General features: G+C 47.3%; 8 protein-coding genes across 8 annotated transcripts; 2 read left to right on the top strand and 6 right to left on the bottom strand.

The window, feature by feature from the left end:
* Positions 1 to 320: 320 nt before the first annotated feature.
* F5147DRAFT_625304 (mitochondrial carrier) lies at positions 321 to 1817 on the top strand. The gene is made up of 5 exons (XM_041432672.1): positions 321 to 614; positions 669 to 696; positions 748 to 919; positions 990 to 1412; positions 1466 to 1817. The coding sequence occupies exons 1-5, from the start codon at positions 405 to 407 to the stop codon at positions 1599 to 1601; spliced, it is 969 nt and encodes a 322-aa protein (XP_041299482.1). The 5' UTR covers positions 321 to 404; the 3' UTR covers positions 1602 to 1817.
* Positions 1818 to 2022: 205 nt separating this feature from the next.
* F5147DRAFT_625300 (uncharacterized protein) lies at positions 2023 to 3586 on the bottom strand. The gene is made up of 4 exons (XM_041432671.1): positions 3318 to 3586; positions 3064 to 3269; positions 2922 to 3004; positions 2023 to 2862 (listed from the first exon to the last, which is right to left on the bottom strand). The coding sequence occupies exons 1-4, from the start codon at positions 3569 to 3571 to the stop codon at positions 2188 to 2190; spliced, it is 1218 nt and encodes a 405-aa protein (XP_041299481.1). The 5' UTR covers positions 3572 to 3586; the 3' UTR covers positions 2023 to 2187.
* Positions 3587 to 3725: 139 nt separating this feature from the next.
* F5147DRAFT_767127 (uncharacterized protein) lies at positions 3726 to 6168 on the bottom strand (the record flags this gene model as incomplete). Its single annotated transcript, XM_041440837.1, has 11 exons — positions 3726 to 4161; positions 4224 to 4280; positions 4335 to 4443; positions 4501 to 4665; positions 4721 to 4900; positions 4956 to 5154; positions 5201 to 5333; positions 5397 to 5490; positions 5545 to 5587; positions 5638 to 6007; positions 6068 to 6168. 11 exons carry the CDS (start codon positions 6166 to 6168, stop codon positions 3726 to 3728), a joined length of 1887 nt encoding a protein of 628 aa, XP_041299480.1.
* Positions 6169 to 6754: 586 nt separating this feature from the next.
* F5147DRAFT_756991 (glycosyltransferase family 1 protein) lies at positions 6755 to 7693 on the top strand (the record flags this gene model as incomplete). The annotated part of the gene is made up of 6 exons (XM_041440362.1): positions 6755 to 6807; positions 6835 to 6905; positions 6964 to 7118; positions 7172 to 7399; positions 7474 to 7574; positions 7624 to 7693. The coding sequence occupies 6 exons, from the start codon at positions 6755 to 6757 to the stop codon at positions 7691 to 7693; spliced, it is 678 nt and encodes a 225-aa protein (XP_041299479.1).
* Positions 7694 to 7961: 268 nt separating this feature from the next.
* Positions 7962 to 9211, bottom strand: F5147DRAFT_665058 (uncharacterized protein). Its single transcript, XM_041435063.1, has 5 exons — positions 9020 to 9211; positions 8915 to 8968; positions 8651 to 8860; positions 8492 to 8600; positions 7962 to 8437 (listed from the first exon to the last, which is right to left on the bottom strand). Exons 1-5 carry the CDS (start codon positions 9032 to 9034, stop codon positions 8133 to 8135), a joined length of 693 nt encoding a protein of 230 aa, XP_041299478.1. The 5' UTR covers positions 9035 to 9211; the 3' UTR covers positions 7962 to 8132.
* Positions 9212 to 10145: 934 nt separating this feature from the next.
* Positions 10146 to 12120, bottom strand: F5147DRAFT_601961 (uncharacterized protein). The gene is made up of 5 exons (XM_041432242.1): positions 11650 to 12120; positions 11545 to 11589; positions 11377 to 11487; positions 10628 to 11322; positions 10146 to 10577 (listed from the first exon to the last, which is right to left on the bottom strand). The coding sequence occupies exons 1-5, from the start codon at positions 11785 to 11787 to the stop codon at positions 10322 to 10324; spliced, it is 1245 nt and encodes a 414-aa protein (XP_041299477.1). The 5' UTR covers positions 11788 to 12120; the 3' UTR covers positions 10146 to 10321.
* A 5005-nt stretch (positions 12121 to 17125) lies between these two features.
* Positions 17126 to 18950, bottom strand: F5147DRAFT_119505 (DNA-directed RNA polymerase II, subunit 3). The gene is made up of 7 exons (XM_041428118.1): positions 18673 to 18950; positions 18574 to 18623; positions 18400 to 18521; positions 18157 to 18349; positions 18024 to 18103; positions 17721 to 17975; positions 17126 to 17641 (listed from the first exon to the last, which is right to left on the bottom strand). Exons 1-7 carry the CDS (start codon positions 18762 to 18764, stop codon positions 17183 to 17185), a joined length of 1251 nt encoding a protein of 416 aa, XP_041299476.1. The 5' UTR covers positions 18765 to 18950; the 3' UTR covers positions 17126 to 17182.
* Positions 18744 to 20517, bottom strand: F5147DRAFT_119536 (uncharacterized protein). The gene is made up of 9 exons (XM_041428119.1): positions 20239 to 20517; positions 19945 to 20173; positions 19830 to 19892; positions 19712 to 19777; positions 19479 to 19658; positions 19354 to 19424; positions 19237 to 19303; positions 19142 to 19187; positions 18744 to 19085 (listed from the first exon to the last, which is right to left on the bottom strand). The coding sequence occupies exons 1-9, from the start codon at positions 20368 to 20370 to the stop codon at positions 18926 to 18928; spliced, it is 1014 nt and encodes a 337-aa protein (XP_041299475.1). The 5' UTR covers positions 20371 to 20517; the 3' UTR covers positions 18744 to 18925.
* Between the last annotated feature and the right edge of the window lie 360 nt (positions 20518 to 20877).

Genomic DNA, 20877 nt, shown 5'->3' with positions numbered 1-20877 from the left:
AAAATAGGCCCATTTGGAAGTTACAACAATGGCAGCAAAACCTGGGAACTTCCGGGGGGAAAATCAGACAACATAGAAAACGGGTTGAACCTAGGAACTCGTTGAAGTGTCTGAAAAATTCGAAAGATCACCAACAAGTTAACATGAGCCACTCAAAATACGTTTCAAAGAAGAAGAAAAAACATAAAATTAAGAGGGGCAAGTGAACTGTGGATGCCTTTATTGAAGGTAGAGGGACGGTAAGAGATGGTGGTGGTTCGAGTTCAAGATGGTTATCACCCAAATTACCACTTTGGCTGTGTCAAGGCACTTGCCGAACTCCCAGGACTGCGCACGCCTCAGCACCGGCGCCCAAGTGTTCTCTTCTTATTTCTCGCTTTATTTCCCTCCTTACTGCACCTATCATGCTTGGATTTTTCGATATGATGATGCTGTTAGGGTCAGTGGCCTTGTCACTGGCCATCTTGGTCCCATTAGCTGGCGCATTGGTGCGCTTTAGAGCACACTACAACCCAAAGGGTCTGCAACTTGATGCAGAGGGCGGTGTGCAGCCCCATACTGGCCCAGTCATCTCATCCTTCTTTTCAATGCTGAAAAGGGTACATAGAATCGAGGTAGGCATTCCCGCATATTCAGATAACCGGCATTCTGAGTCTGACATCTTGTAGGGTTGGCCAGGACTATACAAGGGATTAAGTATGAGCTTAACATAATATTATCATGCCACGTCTGACGCATGTTGCCTAGTGCCCTCGTTGTTGTCAACTCTCGTCATCACCTTCTTCTTGATGATGTTTTTGAGCGACAGTAATCTTCGCCATGGAACATACAGTGCCCCTGATGCAGGCGTTGTCGGCATACTTGTCTATAGCATTTTCGCCATGCTTGTTTCTCTTCCTCAAGTAATCATCACAAACCGGTTAGTTCATTCTATTTGGCTCGTTTGACACTAACATTTTGAACTAATTTACAATGACCCGGCTTCTTAGCGCAATTACAACGCCACACAAGTTACCGTACTTCAATCCAATTTATTCACTCCGTGTTCTATTGACGCCCACGGAACGTCGGAGACCCTGGATTCTCTATCTCACTCCCGGTCTCCTTGCTGCCCAAGTCACCCACATCGCTTACATTGTTCTTGGTCTGCGATCAATGCGGCAGCTTCTTCTCCCAGAACTCGCGAACCCAGGCATACCTCGCATAGAAGAAATTTCCCCCGTCAAACTCGTCATATTCCTCGTCATCTCGCTTCTGAGCACAACCATCCTCACCCCATTGGAAGTTATTTCCATCAGACTTTCTATCCAACGGAACCACGCAGCCCCTGAATTCAACTCTATCTCACAAGAGGAGGAAGGCGATGCCGATGAAGCAACGGAGTACGCTGGTGTGGAAGAGGATGTCATCGGGTATGTAATGTTACCTCGTTTTTGTTCCCTGATATAACAATTCACAATTCTAGCCTGAGAACCGAGAGGGAGCCATATGTCAGCTTGATTGATTGTGGAAAGAGGATTATCGAAGAGGAAGGCTGGGGCGCGTTGTATCGTGCATGGTGGTTGACGACATTGGGCAGTCTGGGCGGTGCATTGTCATAAACATTGCTCCATGCCGAACTCCCCCCCCCCCCCCCCTTCTCCTCAATGAACCACATTTCCATTCGCGAATGCGCCTTTCAAACCGGAAACACACTATGCATATTGTATTACCGTTGTACTCGGTCACCTCCTGTTAATTTCATTTGTCGGCTGCCCGCATTATGCTTGAATCATGTATTCGATGGGTGCGGCATGATCCGATTGATCTCATGTTGCATACAACACTGTTGACTGACAGCGAACGAGGAAGAGCTATTGATTAGGACGCAACCTAGGAGTGTACAGGTCATAGCTAGATCTGATGCACTAAGCTTGAGGCAGATGTACATAGATGTAAAAATAAGTGCTACCTGACACTTCACGGCTGTCAACGTCCATCTCGTGCACACCTCGAGTTTGCCAGCAACCTATTTGCACACAGAAGCTGGAATAATACTGTTTCACGAATTATGTACTATAGGCCAGAGACTACCTTTGCTAACACGGCGTACAACAAGCTATTACTATAATTGGTATTACCCCAGGGTAGGAACAACGATTGTCCTACTGCCAGCCCCCCATTATGCTGGCCCATCTCCCTGCTTAATTATTCTCCAGGCGAGCCATCCGTATGTGATGGAGCCGCGGTGTCGGACGTAACTACAGACGAAGGCTGTCCCCCTGTCGTCGAACTAGCGTTCCCTTGCCCAGAAGTTGTACCCCTCGACATCATAGTATTCAATAAATATGCCAGCCCGCTCACTTGCGGCGACTGTAGTAGTGACACATTTATCTCTAGACTCAAAATTGTTCCATTGGAAGTAGACCCTCGTAGCACAGCTGGCGGCTGCGGCTGATCTGCGGGCGGGAGAGAAGTAGCAGGAATCGGCACTATTCCGAGAGCGTGTAGGGCAGGCAACGAACTGACGGGAAGTTGTACCGGAATTGCAGTAGAAGCCGAGGTTGTAGTGGGAGCAGCCGAAGGAGCTGATATGGGCGTCGAGTAAAAACTCGAATTTGTAGTCCCTTGAGAGGTATTGGTATATGGTTGCGTGAATGCGTATGGGTACGTGCGATAGTATTGGGTTTGCGAGGCTTGAGGATAATAGGTTGAACGAAAGGAACTGACAGTAACATTGGCTGCGATGCGTTTTTCACGCTGTGACGCGTCTAGTTCGTTCCGTGCGTTGCGTAACTCTGTGCTGACAGATGATGTCTCTGCCCGTTCGTACTCCACCACAGCTTGAGCTAGCACGTATCCTTGATCATCTGGAGAAGGGCGCTAAGGATTACATAGTCAAGAGTCAGGGAATGAAAGCCCGCTAGACAGAAAGAACAAACCATGCCGGACTTCATTTTGGCGCGTCGAAATCGCGACTCAAGTTTCCTCAGTCGACGGTGACATTCCAGGGCAAATTCAGTGTCTATGACAAGCAAAATAAGAAACTCTGCCACCATGAAGTAAGTGACAGTGTTTTCCTACCTTCAATTTCATCCCGGATCGTATCGCGGGCCTTCCCCTTTCCTTTCGCACGTCTCCTTTCTGTAACGATCTTCAGATCTTCTTCAGGTTGTTGAAAGACGTGATAGGGAAGAAGCCGATGGACAACGTCTACTGCGTCAACAAAAGGAGAATCCACGTCAGGATTTAGCACTGCTGCGTGATCAGCAGCAAGGCACGACGCAAAACTGTCCGGGGCATGAGTAAAGGCCATTTTATGAATCTCCGAGACATACCCTTCTGCGGTTTCCTTGATTATGCATATGTCCTCGGTAGTCCGATTGTTCAAATAGCTCAGCAGACCAGATGCCGCATTGCTGGTAGATCCGTTTACAATGGGAATGTGTAGAGATGATAGACCTGTGACAAGGTCCTGCGATGAAGAGGAAGAAAAACTTTGAGGTGACGTATCATTTGATGATGAAGTAACTGCGTTAGACGAGTCCTCGACTGGTTTCAGAGAGGAGCTAGAGCTCGGCGCATTCAACATTTTCTTGACTTTGTCGTGTTTGTGATGCTTTGCCTTGTGACAATCCCCGTGACCGCGCGAACAGCAGAATTTAGGGCAAGCCTCTCCAAAGGGGCATATTTTTTGTGTAATAAAAACATTAGAGAGTAGGTACACTACTTAATCGTCGATTAGCTCAATGACCAGAAGTCTCCTCCGTAATCGGGATGGCTGGTCGTGTGATGAGGACAGATTTGAGCTTCTTCAGCCAATCAGATGCTTGACCAACTTCCTCAGCATTGCTATTTGCGACACGTTCCAGGTAATCCTTAGCAAGCAATAGATCCCCTCCTACAATGACCATGTGATGGCGCGCGACGAATATACTTGACTTGGCATAGTCTTGGACAGGCCGCTCTACAGGACCAAGGTAACTTGACGGAAGCTTAGCCAAGGAAAAAAAAACCAAACCTTCGATACGACAGATTTCCACAACTCGTCGGTGATATGCCGCGGCCTCCGATTGGTCATCCAGTTCCTCGTGTAATTTGGCAAGTTTCATATGGATGGTAGTCTCACGGGGATCGGCACCAAGTAAAGCACGCTTCAGACATTCAACGGCCTCCTTCAGTCTGTGGGTATGATAGCTCTCTATCAGCGGCCCTTTTTCCAAGGAACGAGGACAAAAACGGACCTTCCGATTTCTTCGTAACAAGCACCTTGGGCCTGCCACAGACGGACATCATATGGCCTTGGTGAAATGTCAATTTCCTATAACATAAATAGGGCAGTCTCAAAAACTAACCTGAGGGCAGTGGCATGTTGATAGTAATACAACGCATATCGGTGCATGCTTAGCAATTCATAAGCTTGGCCAAGACCATACCACGCCCTGTAATCCTTCCGGCTTACATCTCAAAAATAACATATAATTAGCATTCAACTGGTTCCAGTATTAGTGAATTGCATACCAACTGCTCGACGATATGCTTCGATGGCAGCATGTGAGTTTTTCATCTCGACGTACTCATGGCCCATCAACGTCCACGCAGACAAATAGGTTCGGTCCAGCTCGGTCGCCCGTCTGAAGTATTTGACCGCTTTCTCGTGTTCTGCGCGAAGAGAGTAATGATTCCCTGCATTCCAAAGGTCAACACACGCGAATGATTGCGGCTTCATATCATGACTGACCAACCAAGCAACACACTTCCGGTCGATCTTTGTCGAGTTCAAGAAACTCGTGCGCTAGCCTAGAAAGCTTCAGCCGATTGTCGGTAACATAGAGTATATTGGAGTAGATGTCAATATCATCGATACGGTGCGGAGCAATCGCCAGGATTTTTTCAAATTGTTTTTCTGCCTGTCCAAAGTCTTTTGATATATATCACGATCATATAAAGCACTGGTTCATAAGCAAAGGACCGACCATGCAAATGGTACAAGGCACATGCCCGTAGACTCATGACCCACGCACTGTCACGGAAACAGTCATCCCCAAGAAGACGATCGCACATGGCCAGCTCATTTTCTGATGGACCGTGAAGCTCGTTCATCGTTCGAATTTGAAACATGAGAATGAGGGGATGAGTTGCAGGAAGGGGTAACAGCGGAAGAAGTGCTGTCAACTAACGGCCATCAAAAAAGGTAAGCTTTGACATGCTCTCAACCAACCTCGTCACCATCGCCCACACAACTGCACAAGAGGGTCCATACCGACCAGTTCCAGTGGTAGCCGCTGATGGACCGTATGATGCTTTCAATGGCTTCCTCTCGACGGTTGAGTCGTGATAAGAAAACAGCTTTCCTAGAAAAATGAAAACAAAGATTCTGTGGAGATGGCACGAGGAGCCTGAGGCCGTGAACTTACAGGAAAAGAAGCCAGGGATCTGTAGCGTTCTTGACCATGTCCAGAAGAGTTGCAAGCAAACGATTTATGGGGACGGGGGGTTGTCCTCGAGTATCTACCAATCATAGGTTTCGAAAGGTAATAGAGAATGCCATGAATATAAACCCACTATTTTGTCTGTACCAGTCTCGTTGCGCTTTTCGTTCTGCAGCCTTCAATGAACATATTAGCTGTTATCGGAGTTCAGGGCTCGGTGACAAACCAAGAAACAACTATACACATAAATAAATTGTGCTTTGGCACTTTTGCAATTCTTCACGGTGAATTCGACTCTTGTGAACTCTTTTGCTGTCATGAAAGCTCGAGCAGCAAGTAAGGCAGCTTCATCCTGTATTTCCAACTCAGTTTCTTGGGCACGGACGGCAGGGAAGTGTGACGGAAGATGGGACTTGTTTCCAGGAGTAACAGGCATGCATAGTGCAGCACTGGAAGCAGGCGATGGATCTGCAAAGGATAGCGATGGTCTAGGAGACCGAGAGCACGCAGGAGTAGATGTTGAAAAGGTGGTAAATTCCTCAGAAATCAAAGTGTCACGTTTGTTTGAAGGGATGGCGTAATATAATTCAGAGGACCTAAGAAATACAAAGATCTGAAGTCAGCCCCATCCAACTATCAGCTTCAAAAAAAAACACCATTTGGATGCAACTGATAGCCCTCTTTCTGTGCAGTCCTGAATTGACTGCCGCAATTCGGCAACAAGTCTGGCATCCATCAGAGGTACTGGAGGTGTCATGATGGCGCCGGCCGATGTCAACTCGGTTAGAGAGCCTGAAGAGATATCTGAGCCGAACCGACCGTCAGGGAAAAGATAGCTATGCCAAGTTTGTCTGCGAGCTCCTTACGGAACAGAATCGGATATACGGGAAGAGGTAAGGTTCGAGAAAATCTGAAAGAAAGCCAAGAGCAAACTCAAAATGCAAGCTGGAGATAATCGGAGCGCCGTGTAGAGATGAATTCTGGAATGCGAAGATGAGAACTTTGAAGGATCAGATACCGAAATACGGTCTTCCCGCTGCTCCCACTTGTGGCATAGTCGGTGACTATGTAGCAACTTGTTAATGTTAATAGTACTCCACGCCGCTCCCACGCTTTTACCGGTAAGTAATCGTTTGGCCTTGGGGCTTGTAGTAATTTACGTGCCGAGTCAACGCCTCCGTCAACGTTGTCAACTTCAAGTTGAAGCCGAATAGTTGCTTCAGGCTCAACAATCTACGAGATCTTTCCAACTTGAAAGAACCTGCTCCTCGGCCTGGCGGAAATATATTCGAACTTACCTCCAGTTCCGAGTCGAAGGTCAACATTCGAACGTTCGGCGTACCATGTCCACCTGCACAACAATCCTCGTGTTACTCTCCCTGTTCTTCTGTATCAGGTTATTTCTTGCCGTATTTTCTTACAGACACACCAGGCTCGCCTCGGCAAACCCCAGGCCTCCACAGACCTGCAGCATTGCTATTTTTCTTGGTTCAGGTAAAGTCGAGCATTTATTTACTGGCCCTCCAGGACAGCTTGATCCTGTCGTTTGTAGGGGGGCATACTACTGAAGCACTGAAGTTGGTTTCTGCGCTTGATTTTGGTCGTTACTCCCCACGGACTTACATAGTCAGCAAAGGCGATACGTTTAGCGCACAAAAAGCTCTTGCCTTGGAGCACATTAAAGCCGCTGATCATGCTTTCTCCGATGTACGGAATGTCGAAACATTTCAAAGCCTTCGGATCTGATCCATTCAAAACAGGATCAACCGCAATATAAGCTCTTGTTTATACCCCGTGCGCGTCGCGTGCATCAGTCACTGCTTAGTACACCACCAGATGCAGTCAAATCACTACTGGCTTGCATGCGTATTGTCGCAGTCCGCCCATTGTTCAAGAAAGGAGCATTCCGGCAACCATTTGTGGACCTTCTGATCCTCAATGGCCCGGGAACGTGTGTCATTTTATGCATAACGATTTTTCTGAATAGGGTAAGTTCTAGATTTCTTTTAAAGCATGCTTGCATAATGTTGATTCGTGATTTGGAAAAATTGACCCAAATCAGCTTATCGGACTACCTAGCCCACGGGTTATGTACGTTGAGTCTTTCGCCCGTGTCAAATCTCTGTCGCTTTCTGGAAAGCTGCTGTATCATTTTACCGATCGGTGAGATCGTCGTGTTATCTCCAGCGAAAATAACTTATTCGCCTTCTAGTTTCGTAGTCCAGTGGCCTGGTCTGGTGCAGCCCGGCGGTCGAGAAATTTACCGCGGGTGCCTTGTATGATTTTTACACGGAATATAATAATTGTTATTTAATCGACGGAGCTCATTGTATTCAACTGTGGAGTCACATGTAGTTGTCATGTAGTCATCATTGACAGGTACTGCTAAGCTACTCGGCTCTGAGGCTAGGCCTAATTTATGGCGTCTGTTCCATTACGACTTTCCCAAACACCGGTTTTTTACGTTCGATTCTTGGACAACGGTGTAACGACATCGCCGAAGAAAACTATTGCTTCTTGGCAGCGTTGATATACACGTCATTAATCTGTTGCTCACCACATCGACCTCCAATCGTTTCAAAAGTGTTTCGGTGAGAAGCATTCGGTGCCGCAATAATGAAATGCAGGACAACTAGACTCAGTGTCCACAAGATGAACAATTAAGCTACGCCTAGCCGAGCCACGTTTAAGGCATGAGGACAAGCCCAGATTTACATAGAACTATTTTCTTGTCCAACGATCTTCCCCATTGCTTCCGCCTCTTCTAGATGGGCTAGCACTTCTGCCACGGCCGCCCTCCCTTCTGCTCGGTTCCCACCCACCTCCTCCACCTTCCGTCTTGGCAGGGTGGAGCCTCCTCTCTAGTCTTTGTCCTGCGCGGAGAGACGAAACTAATTCTTTCGAGGCAAGGCGGAGATGCATGAAATTACAAAAACCCCCACGGTTACATTCACCGTTCTCATTTTGGCGACAACACGCTTCCCGGAAATCCGTTACAGGAGATAGTTCCGCATACAGCGGGCGTCCTGATAGGCACAAGTTAGATGGGTATCCCGGCCATGAAGAATCTCGTAACCGACCTGCATACCACCGATCATTTAGATTGTCTACCGCTGCTTGTGCCTCAGTTTCCCACTCATACCGAGCGTAAACATTCCCAATTAAATGGTCCCCGACATTGTCGCAAACCTGATGGAGTTAAAACTACCGTGAAGTTCAGATTGAGGGTAGTTACTTACATGTAATTCCAACAAATGTCCAAACTTTGCTAATTCGCAATACAAATCTTCATACACGGCATCAAACCCTTCTTGTAGCTCAGCCTCGGTGAGCTTACAAACAGGATCGTGGGCGGGATTGTGGTATACGTTTGGAAGTAAAATCGTTTGCGAAAATGGTGGCCTTATGTGCTTTCTTGAGCATCTGTCGCCATGTCTGCAAGCACCAATCTAACCATTGGTTGTGATCAGTACGACTGTAAGCGACAGTAAATCACAACGTACCTTGTAGTAGAAAGAGCAATTTACACGATCTTGCTCCGTTCCGAAGATATTTGCCTGGACGGTGTTAAAAGATATAACTCATAATGATAAATTATTGACACTTACCAAGTGAGATGCCATGTTTGATGATACGATACTGCTTGGTTCGTTGGAAGGAACGACGAGTGCAACACGAACTCGAACAGTGATCGCGGAGTCCCAAAACTTCCTGATGAGTAAGCATTATGATATTCACTATGTTAGGTAATATACCCGGTAAGCTTTTAAGCAAGCAATAGGTAGTAGGCTCTCGAGGTCAGACTACTAGTAGGAAGAGCAATACTCAACACAAACACATCAATGTTGCACAACTGTTCATATTTGCGCTCAATCCGTGCAGTACGTAGTCATCCGTTCCAACCCGGTGCAATTCTCATCGTGAGTGCGTGACTGCCGCATCGGTAAATATTGTTCTCCAGACCTTTCTGGGCGATGTTGCGGCTCAAGACGGTGTAGCCCTTTTCCGCTTCGGCTATTTGTGTTACCAGATACATCCAAAGATATCACCAAACATCTGCACCAGACTCGATACCAGGAGCCAGTTGACTTTGCTCAGATGATCTGTGATACATTTTCTAATTCTAGCCCAAGTGTTTCATCCTTTCTGATTGGAACTTGTGCTCTCCAATCCAAGGGAATCTATAGAGCTTCGAGATAAAAGTAGGCTTCTTGATTCCTTGGCATTTGCCTTACTGATGGAAAAGTTATGTTGAATGGAGCTCCGAGTGTCTCTGGCTAGGCTAATAAAGATATTCTGACATCGGAAGATAACGCCCAATTTCAAACCTTGTACTTGAGAAAGGTGATTATCATCGTTGTCTCCTCGCACGGCCTCACAGCCGCATTTGAGATCATTCCACCCCCAGAAAATGTGCGGGGTCTGTCAACTTCCTTGCGGCTCGCGACCTGATTAATTGGTGTGTGGGAGTGACCGTTCAGTGACCACTAAGCATATGCAAGACTGTAGTTATTGCTTGAATAAAATGTAACCGACGGCTGCCCCTTTAGAAAGGACAAATTACAAGGCGTTCACAACTAGATCGCTTATCAGGAGGCTCTCAGAATCTATTGTTCGGTTTGAGAAATGTTGCTTTGTTGCTAGGGAGGGGGTTTCAGGAGACGAATGTATGGGAGGCGTGTAACTCATGTGGAACATGGATGCATCGGGGTGTGACGGCCTTGATACGGATATTTAATACAATTACAGAGATCATATTGCTCGTCAGTATGTTGTACAATGCTTACTGCTCTAGTAGTATTAATCGCAGTATGTCAGGGGCAGCTCACAATTCTACACACACGCAAGAATAGCTGAAGAGAACAAATACAAATAATCGTGACTACAATCCAAATGTCCGTGTTACATAGTCAGCCACGTCGTGAAGGGTCCCATGACATAAAAGAGTCTTCGCAGATAGATGATGAATCCGATACGGATGACATAATGTCCCACGAACGAATTCCTTGCAAAGTGTGCGGAGAGACTGTCGAAACAGGCATAGTGCGACCAGATGTTGTATCAAAAGTAGACGATGGTGGAATGGATTTATGAGAGAACGGATGTTGTTGAGGATATATTTGATCGACATCGTTGGGTGGTGTAGCAATATTGCCTAGTGTCGTCCTGTTGAATAATGATAAGTTGACGTAAAGTGTAAGCACGAGTGAACTCACGTAGCAATAGCATCAAGTTCCATAATTCGCTGGTTAAGGGCACAATCATTAGACCCGAGATGATGATAAGCCGACCGGCTTAGGATGTCCGCGGCTTTTCGTAAGCGGAGAGAAAGCTCGAGCACTACATTGTAGCTCGGTCCTTCAGTCAGACAGTTACAATGACCGTGTGCAAAAGTATCGTAGCAGTGCTTAGACCTGCAGGTATCATCGGCAATATTGTTCTGTCCCAGGTTGTCTTCATATCCAGCCAAAGGATACGACATGAACATAGAAGCAAAATCGAATTCTCCGGCGGGCGGTTGCTCTCCCACAATAAGAGCTCGATTTTGCGCGTACTCGTCGGTCGGCGTCATTATAGAGGGAGAGGGTGTGCTCAATGGAGATGATATGCTACTGAAGTAAGGAGAGTATGATGCAGATGTGTTTGTCAAGTCGACAGGTGGTTGGGGAAAAGTCAGGACAGAACGTGCGTGTGTAGGAGATAGAAGCCGAGGGGACGAATGTGACTCATCCATAGGGCCTGATGCCGAATGGTCTGCGCGAGACGGAGAGGTGCTTTGTGGCTCGGTTTGTTGTTCAGTCTGTTGCTGCTCGGCAGCCGAACGAGACTGAGAACGGGCATGCCACTTCTCGAATTCTACTTCTGGAGTAGAACCTGCTTGAACCCAGCGGGGATGGGGCTTGTTCTTCAACTGTTATGAATATTTGAGCTTAATACTTCTTTCCTGTGCTATGAGCATACAAACCTCGCGTATTACTCCCTCAAGCTCGGCAACTCGTTGACGAAGGCGCGAACCCTCGTCTTGAACGTCAGTTCGCTGGGAAGGATCATCCACTTCGTAGACACAGAGGCCGGTCTATGTGACACTTTCTGTCAGACAATGGTAGTACATGCTTCATGTAAAGTCCCTCACCAGGCCTAGTTGTGTGCAGCGGCCACAAGGACGCTTCCGGTCGCACTATTGTAAAAATGTATTTCAGGATTGCTCCGGGGAGGATGTACCAAGCTAGGTACATACCATTCTCTTGGATGTGTGGCAATTAAGACATGACTGAGTTGTACGATTGCGTCGACGCTTGCGATGGTCTCCGTCAGAAGTAGAGTTAGACTCTGAGGTAGTCCGCTTTTTGCGGATAGGCTGGGGTTCTGTGGTCATGCTAAAATTTGGGGGGCAGCTCTAGTTCCATGAAAATGATGAGATGGGAGATATTTGTAGTTGCTCTCCAGCGCCTTGGCTTGGCGTCCCGGAAACCTTAGCCGTTGGCGCAGATCGTAATAGAAACCCGTCACAATGATACGAGCGAGACGCTAAATCTGATAAGGTCAGGGAGAATAAACGGGGTGGCGCCGCGCCAATCTTCCCATCAAGATGGAAAGATCAGAATACAAATGGCCATAAAAGGACGTGAGAGCCGCATTCAGAATGACTGCGGTTGTGTTGATATCCGAGTATAACGTTAACCACTGGTTACTGCTTTGAGCAGAGAAAATGACCTCCGAAGAAGAAGACGAAACAATTCATTCATTAATAGTAATACCCAGGATTGGATCTTATTACGTAACTTCTCCAATTGCACGCTTGTGCGCTTCAATGACAAATTCTTTACACACGCCAGCACAGCCTACTACGGTATCCCGTCTGCGCCCCCTCGTAAGTTCCGCTTACTATTATGTTCTCATCTGGCAGTGGGCTTCGACACAGTGTTCAGGGTCCTCAGATTAGGTCTGGTGTGCTCTTGCACCTTGTTTGTGTGTCGACGTTAATTGGTTCGGCTGTCGAAAAACCATATCAAGAATATCACTCACGACCTCATGCGTAGGCCAATCACCACAGGGTACCTGAAAATAGTGTTTCTACAGAATCGTGGTGAGTCTGGTACTTACGGCGACGACAGACAGCGTCTCGGTCTGACGTGAGAATTGTTTTCTAGGTTCAGATAACCTACCGCGGGCTCGTGCATCATGCATCATGTATGACACCCTCACAGCGTGTTAGATGTGAAAGGCCAGACACATGTTGCGAATACTGTTGATTCAGAGGCTCAATTTTTTATCTTGTAGGGTACTACGAACTTGAATGCCTCCCCGGCGGAATCGAGGGCACCCAACCTATTTTCAGGCGACATAAACTGACATAAGATATGTCGATAGATCGATCAATCAGGTCTATGACATGCTGTGATAATGCTGGATCGTGTTCCTTCGATATCGCTACCCTGTCTACCTTGTACTGGGTCTGTATAGTCTTATGCAGATGATCGATTGATCCCGCAGACTCGCCGGCGTACTTTGACAATAATCTCCATTGCTACACGCTCGTCCAGGTTTCCACCCATACCTTTCAATTTTATTGTTCTTGGGGGTCGGAGACCCTATGTCGGATATAGCCCTATTCGAGTGCGGGGGGCTTACTCCCGGCTTTCTATCGTATAAGCATATCTTATTCTACGAGTTCATTTGTATCGCCTTGGAGCCAAAATGGCTTTAAAAATATGTCAGCTAACAGTTTTTAGATATGATTAAAATTGGACTTAGCAAGGTACTGAATTTAAAAAAGGAAATTGATGAATCTTCCGCCGGGGTATTGAGCTCGCGAGGGGTTGTCGCGCAAGAACTCCGAACGAACGTCAAGCTTCAAGCTCAAGGCCCACTCGCACGTACGTAAGTTGGCAATCATATTGTGTCTGTTGTTGCAGCCAACAATTCAGAAATCTATGTGTAACACTTTCAGCTGCTCACTCGCCATTTTTATGAACAGTATTATAACAGACGCATCGCCCAGCACGCCTTTTGACACGATATTGCGATCAGCGAGTCCTCAACTAGTTTTGAATCGGGAGACATCACGCGACTGGAACATGTGCGTCATCGTGATCTTTCAAGTCGAAGGCTAGTAAATTTATGGATAGGATGCTTTCACCAGGTTCCGACGCGCTGCGCCATACGCCTACCTATTTCCAGTGATTTCCTCTCTGTGTTGCCATTAAACTGAAAGAATGAATGCCGTTCGATTTTCAGTGAAACCCCACATCGATGATCCGTAGTGGTGCGAGGAGACCGCGATTGAATGCGCAGCCACGCATAGCATCGCGTTTCGTTTATGATCACCGGTCTCGCGCTCTGTTTCGCGGTCCAGACTCTGTGAGTACCGCCTTGGCGTGTTGATGCTGTTCAAATGATACCAACATCTGCATGCTCTGCGAAGCCTATGGGTGCCTTTTTGCATTTTCTCATCTGACTATGTACAATCATGCAACCTGGCACAATGCTGTCACTTGCAGTACGCCCCTATTTATTGAAGGTTTTGCAACCAGTCAGATGTCACGAATTGTGCACGCCTCACACGCACAAGTACTCCAAGCAGTGGCAAGAAGGAGGCTCTGTTTTTCCGCCGGACCGAAATGCGGCCTCCTGAGTACCTCAACTCAGTACTATTAACTTGATATTTCAATAGACCAAGTATTGCTGAATCCCCGTTGGCTAAATTCGGAATAGACCTTATCACACAGTATCAGCTTGGCATCCAATGTCAGATATGGACTACCTCCGTATCAATCGCTATTTTAATCAAACACCGTCACCTGTGGCATTCCCGAAAACAACTAAAACTTACCAGGTCCTGATGGAACTTGAAACTTGGCGGCTCGGTGGCTCGGCAGTCCGACCGTGTGCTCATAGCCTCCTCCCCCCAAGACTAAAAAATTTCACCCGTATCCACTCCTCGATGCTGCTAGTAACTATTTTGTAGGTAACTATCTGCGTTTCGCATGTTCTGGAAAGCTGGCATTCACTGTTACCTTTCAGGTCCTGCAGAATATCAATTACAACAATCCTATGTGCCACTGCCCTGTTGTTCGGAGTCATGCACGCGATAATACATCCTTGAAAGTGCGTTATCACGGGTTCAAACGGCAAACATTACTCGCCAACTGATATCCATGCATACTTATTGTGACTCGGCGATGTTCGTCGGCACACTGGAGCTTCACAGGCATGTACTAACATGTCCTTATTGTCGAGTGCTTACCTTGCTTTCCAGCTCAGGATACTGTAGTCCAGTGATGCGCTGTCGATGCTACCCGTCTGAAGAAATCTTGGTATACATTTTAAAAAACTTGTTATCTACGTCTTTTTGTGTAATGCGGACTTGTAATTGCTGGGCATCAGGGGTAATAGAGTTCTGCGACCCGATACTCTGATAACGTTTTGTCCATTCAGTCTGGGAATCTCACACATCTGAAATATGTCCCAGAATTCTGCCCTGCGCTGCAGGTAGTGGTGAAGATGAGCGAGAGTCACTGTTTCGATCGGTATAGCTCTCTCTTGTAAATTTTCTGCCGCTCACAAGTACTTTATGTTCCAGTGCGACAGGCTGCAGATGTCTGATTCATGCACCCCCTTGATTTAGTGACCGTGCTAATATCTGCCGTGGCAGGGGTACGATAGTGACAAAACAAACTGTCATCACTTCCGACAAGTGGCTACTTTCCTCATGGCTGTACTCACATATAGCCATTTTCAACCAATTTCAAACAGAATTCATACCAACATCACTTTCGAAGTAGGACCTCAAGTGGACACACAGGTGCATGAGAACGTTATCTTTGACTAGTCGAACTAATCCTATATGGGAGGCACGATTAGAGCGGCGTATTCACCGTTATCTCTATCGACACCTCACCGTCAGTAAAATGACAGCTGCTAGTAATCGATATCTTTAGTGTCATCGCTGCAACCCCATCGGCTCCACTTACCTCCTCAAGTCCCAGCTAGAAGTTTAGTCTGAGCTCATAGCTAGTAGCTAGAACTTGGGTGAACGGGAAAAGATGACCGTTCTCAAGGAGTCTTCGAAATCGATTCAGCTTCTCACTGAATATTTCTAGATATAGAGGAACGGGCACTAGAACAGAAACGGCAGAGTTCTTGAGATTAATCGATAATCGCTAACACGCTGGGTTAAAGGGGCCGCGGCCGTGTAGTAGCAAAAGTGAACCTGGCCGCATGGAAGAAACCAGCAGCACATGGACACTGGCATCTGGGCGGCAAGTTCTCGTTCTCGCCGACTCTATTGTACGTAAAAGAAGAATGCATCGCGCTCGCTCATCATTAACGTAGGACATATCTCACCGAGTACTGCGTGGTTCATCCTGTATATATATCGTAGTGTTTCATCATCCTACTGTTCGTACTAATCCCGCCAGCAAGCGGACGTTCGGTCCCGTTGAAACATCTTAAACGAACTGACAGTGAAGCGAAGCACATAATATCAGAAGCTGCCAGCAGAGCGCCATCGAGTCTGAACCCCTCCTTAGGATATTGGTGGGCCAGAGGGAGGCTAGTAGAGCGGGGGCGATTTTGAGCCTCTCGTCAGGGAGTTGTCACTACCCCTATCGCTCGTACGTTTACTAGGACTACTATTACTGAGCCTATGTAATGGTCTATGCGGCGCTGCAACTAACCCTCTTTAGGGCCAACCAGACGCATCAGTACTCATAAGGGTAGCCTGAGTGTATGGTTGGGCGGACAGAGGGACAGAGTTTTGTCGTAAGATCCAACCACAAGGCTCGCACACCATGAGGTACTTTGATAAAACTGTTTCAGTAACACCGAGATGTGACTCGGGTTCGTGCGAGTAGATGACCCATTACATAGTGAGAACCTCCACAGTCATTTCTAATATGATTATATTATATATATTCATGAATCACTGCATATAATATACTGTATTGAAAAAATCAGGAAAAGGGTCGCCTAAGGGTTAGGGGATGCGAATGGAGAGTGGTCCAAGACTACACCAAGTGTTGGTATAAGGTGGTACTAGAACAGGTTTGGGTGCAGGTGTACATGCCTAATAGATTAATAGATTAAATGGATAATCAGAATGATAAATTATGTAAATGACAATTGCAAGGTTTCCGGCAACTTCCATCTCATGAATGTCGTATTGATTAAACGTGCAGTACAAAGGTAGCTCTGACCAACGCCCGGTGAGTATTCTAGCGCTGGATGAGTTCCCCCTATTTCACCCGGGCCTACGTACTAATCCCCCCTATCGAGGAACTCGGAACTCGGAACGATCTGCTGGTAAGTTCAAGTGGCTGTGTATTAAGGTTTGTCCGGAATTCTTATCTCTCCGTGATTCCTTCTCAATCGGGTCTCGACAGCAGTCGACTGCGCGCACAGGTCTTTCGAAAACACTTCCAAGTTTGCTTGACAATAACGATTACTCGCTCTATTGAAATAGTCTAGTTCTAGCTCTAGACAGGAAGACCTGTCATTTCCCCGCCCACTACTCCGAGTCTTCCCGGGACTCCCTCGCGATATATCAACGAGTTGGAAAATAAATCATGCAGTACTTTACACTAGACCCATGCAAGTCGAGACATCTTTTGCTAACAGATCAGCAGGGCCTCGTCTGGTACTGATAATCGGCAAATGAGAGCAAACGTCAAGACACACCTACCATGGAGTAGTTCAAATCACCCTCACGCAAATATGGCCGTCCAAATCAAATGCGTGCCATTGAAAACTATATGTAAAGTAAACACTCATCATAGGTTCCAACCACTGGCTTGTTGAGTAGGGCTACCCCAACCCTGTTGAGTAGACGTCCCCCAACCGCTCCCAGATGCTGCATTCGGACTTGAAGCTCCCCATGCTTGAGCTGGACTCGTCCCCCAAGTAGTATTGGGAGCTCCTCCCGCATTTTGCGCAGGACTTGTTGCCCATGCACCCGTATTTCCCCCAGTATTTGGTGCTGGGCTAGTAGTGCCCCACCCACCGCTACCGCCACTAGTGCTCCAGCCGCCACCACCAGCGGGACTTGCATATCCAGCACCAGAAGCGGCATTCTGACCCCAACCGCCACCACCTGGTTGGTGCGCCCAATCACCAGCAGAGACATGACCATTCACCCCAGCCTCCGCTCCATCCCCGCCAGTCGGCAGGTCCACTCCTTCCTTCAAACCAAGTATTAGATTTGCAAGTTTTGTCTGTAACTCCGCAAGACCCTATACCATAGGAGCGGGGGAAGAGTAAAGGCAAGTGAGTTTGTTGATCGTACTGAAAGACATATAATGGGGCCCGCACCTTCATGATCACTTCCTGAGGCCCAAGACTCCCGTCCGTCTCAACATCGAAATAAAATTTTCTTGGCTTCGCATTGAAGTCGAAAACTTCGTCGTCTCTTGGAGTCTCTTCTTCCTTCGCGTTTTCACCGACGGGCCACTCCGTCCGTGGATCTGTTTCATGCCAATATGTCGTGTGCCGCAATTTATTGTAGGGATCGTATTCAAACGCGACTGCTGAGCATGGTGACCACTTTGCGTGCTCCTTTGCTATACCCTGTTGAAACTGTGAGATCACGAGAACTACATAAAGGTGGCCGCTCACCTTTTTGGCGACGCATCGTAACTTGAGCTCTTGACCCTTCCGTATCTTGCAAATGAGGACTGGTGGTACGTCAGCCTTATCTGAATAGCCGCAAAAGTAAGTACATGGATCCATCGAGAGAGGTAGGTCATACTTTTCCCCACTGGTTGCCCGAAATCCTCTCCCCTTTTCGTGAGCTCGTCGCCAGGAGTTTCTCCATCAGTATAGGTGGGCGGTATGACCTCAAGATGATTGCTCGTGACGTCCATTGTGCGATTATCATTACACGAGACGTCCAGTCTTAGCTCTATTGAGCAATACTGACAACCAGACAAACACAGGCAGTCCTGTACGAGCATCGTGAGGTAGACTATATGTGTGAAAGCGCGCAACGTACTCGAGTGTATCTTATGCCTTCATCGCAGTTTGCGCTCACCAACGGGACCATTCCAATGCGATGTGCTATGAATTCATCGGGTAGCACTGTTGTATTTGCTTCTACCTCAACCATGTCGACCGCTAGGGGAAATTAGTCAAGATGCACGGTATCACATGTTTTAAGGACACCGACCGATGGTTGGTATGTCTGCCTGTACTACACGTCGAAAAGAATTTGCGAATCTGCGTGTTTGTTTCAGCAAGGTTCATCGCATGCAGCTGCTACGCGTACCCGAGGTCGACATTCTCAAGTACAAAATCCACTCGGTCTGGCTTGTAATCGCGTATTCGAACAATAGGCTCGTTGTCCTCATATGTCTGCATGACTAGTTGTAGAATGGAAGGACTTCAATCAAGTATTACAGTCGTGGTTTGGAGGTAAGCGGCATCTGAGTAAAACCCAATGCTCGGTGTAAAGAGGACCCCGTGCACCCAACAACCAATGATAAGCAGATTACTACTACTACTAGCAGATGCTTAAAGGCTTAAAGCTTCGCTACGATCCTCTGCCCCTCGTCCTTGACGCGCACAATCACCTTGCCCCACGTTTGTCGTCTCTCTAGTGCATCCAACCCTACTGTGACCTCGTCCAGGGAGAAGACCTTCTCATATATTATAGGTTTAATGCGACCAGAAGCGAATAACCTCAAGTCGATATTATTAGCAGGCGAGCGACCTCGGCCAACGCATATGTTGCTCACCCTAGCAGTTCCTCCCATACTATGGGAATGCGAGATGGCTCCTTGGCTGTACAGATATCAGGCTCTGTCTAACCTTGAGGCAATATAAGACCTACAGGTATACAAGCCCCAGAAGATGCCCATGACACTAATATTCTTTAGTAGTACCATGTTTAGTGGAAGCTGCAACGTGTTCGATAAGCAGTAATGAATGCAAAGCAGACAGTGCATACCTTCTCTATCTGGCCCGCAGCGAAGCCGACTACGAGGGCTCTCCCTTTGAATGCGATGCATTTTAGTGATTCTGGCGGAAATGAGAGTTGTAGCTCCAGATCCCACCCGCGATAATAGCACTCACCAGCAATTCGCCCAACTGGATCATAGACTACATCTACGCCTTTACCATTGGTGATTCGCAATACTTCTTTCTGCCAGTCCTTCTCTGTGTAGTTTATCGTATAATCGGCTCCCCCGTACGTCTTACAAATATCAAGTTTAGACTGTGATCCAGCTGCAGCAATGACTGTAGCACCTAGTGCTGATGTATACAGTAAGTTCAAGGACGGAAATCCATTTCAGAAGAGGACAAACCTTTGGCCAATTGAACAGCAACAATGCCAACACCGCCGGCAGCCGCATGGACGAGGATAGATTCGCCTGGAATGGATTGTTAACACACGAACGAGACATGCTTGATGACTGGATTCACCTGGCTTGAGCTCTGCACGACCAACCAGAGCCTCGTAGCTAGTCGGCCATGTAATGAATAGTCCTAGCACATGTGGAAATTCGGGCGAGTGACCATAGTTCTGGGCTCAACACACCTGCACCCTGATCGTAAGTCATGTTATCCGGAAGCCTGTTCGCAGCCTGCCATCTGACAGCGACTTTATCTGCGAAACATCCTTGTGCTTGACCAAAAACTCTGTCGCCAGGCTTGTACGGACAACCCTTTGGAATCGGAGAGTCTTCGGCAACTTTGCCTGCGAACTCCGCACCGAGAGTGAAAGGAAATGGAGGTTTGACTTGGTATTTTCCTTGAGATTGCAATATCTATTAACGTATAAGAAACTGCGTCAGAGAACAACTGGAGATGCTGTGGAAACGATGCATCTCACATCGAAGAAATTCAGCCCTGACGAATATACATCCACAATTATCTCGTCGCCTGCGGCTTTCGGCTCTGGCACATTGTCGACAAGCTTGAGTTCAGACGGGTGGACCCACTTGTTCACCACATACGCTCGCATGTTGTGATGACGATTGGACAGAAACACTTAAGTTCAAGGCATTGTCAACTCACAATAACCGGTTGTCCTTTCACGTGGTCTGGCAAGGTTGCCGGAGGTCTAGACCTAGGTCTGGCAAAACTGTGTGCTCCCTGACAGAACTCCGAGATTCGCCTAGAGATGATCTGGTTGAATTCTTTCTAAAGTAAGATGTTGCTGAACGAAGCCCCCCTCGCGTCACACCCACGCACGTAGCATTGCAGTTCTTTGCCTCTGGCATATTCTCTCACTGATCTCGGCACAACACAATCCATGCAATGGTGTATTCTCTTAATTGACACAGCGCACCATAAAAACCGGAGGCTACGCGCCATACATGATGCACACTCGTGAAGAGGTTGCCAACAAATACTATCACCGCCGAGATCGCACAAGACCTTGAAGCATCTCCTCTCTCTTGACCGAGCCTCATGATGCAAATGACCTTCTTACTGGTCCAGAGAGTATCTCGCCTGATGATGTTGCTGT

This window comes from Suillus discolor, assembly GCF_016758755.1.
Source record: "Suillus discolor strain FC423 chromosome Unknown F5147scaffold_2, whole genome shotgun sequence".
Classification (NCBI taxonomy): domain Eukaryota; kingdom Fungi; phylum Basidiomycota; class Agaricomycetes; order Boletales; family Suillaceae; genus Suillus; species Suillus discolor.
This window is presented reverse-complemented; position numbering and strand designations above follow the sequence as displayed.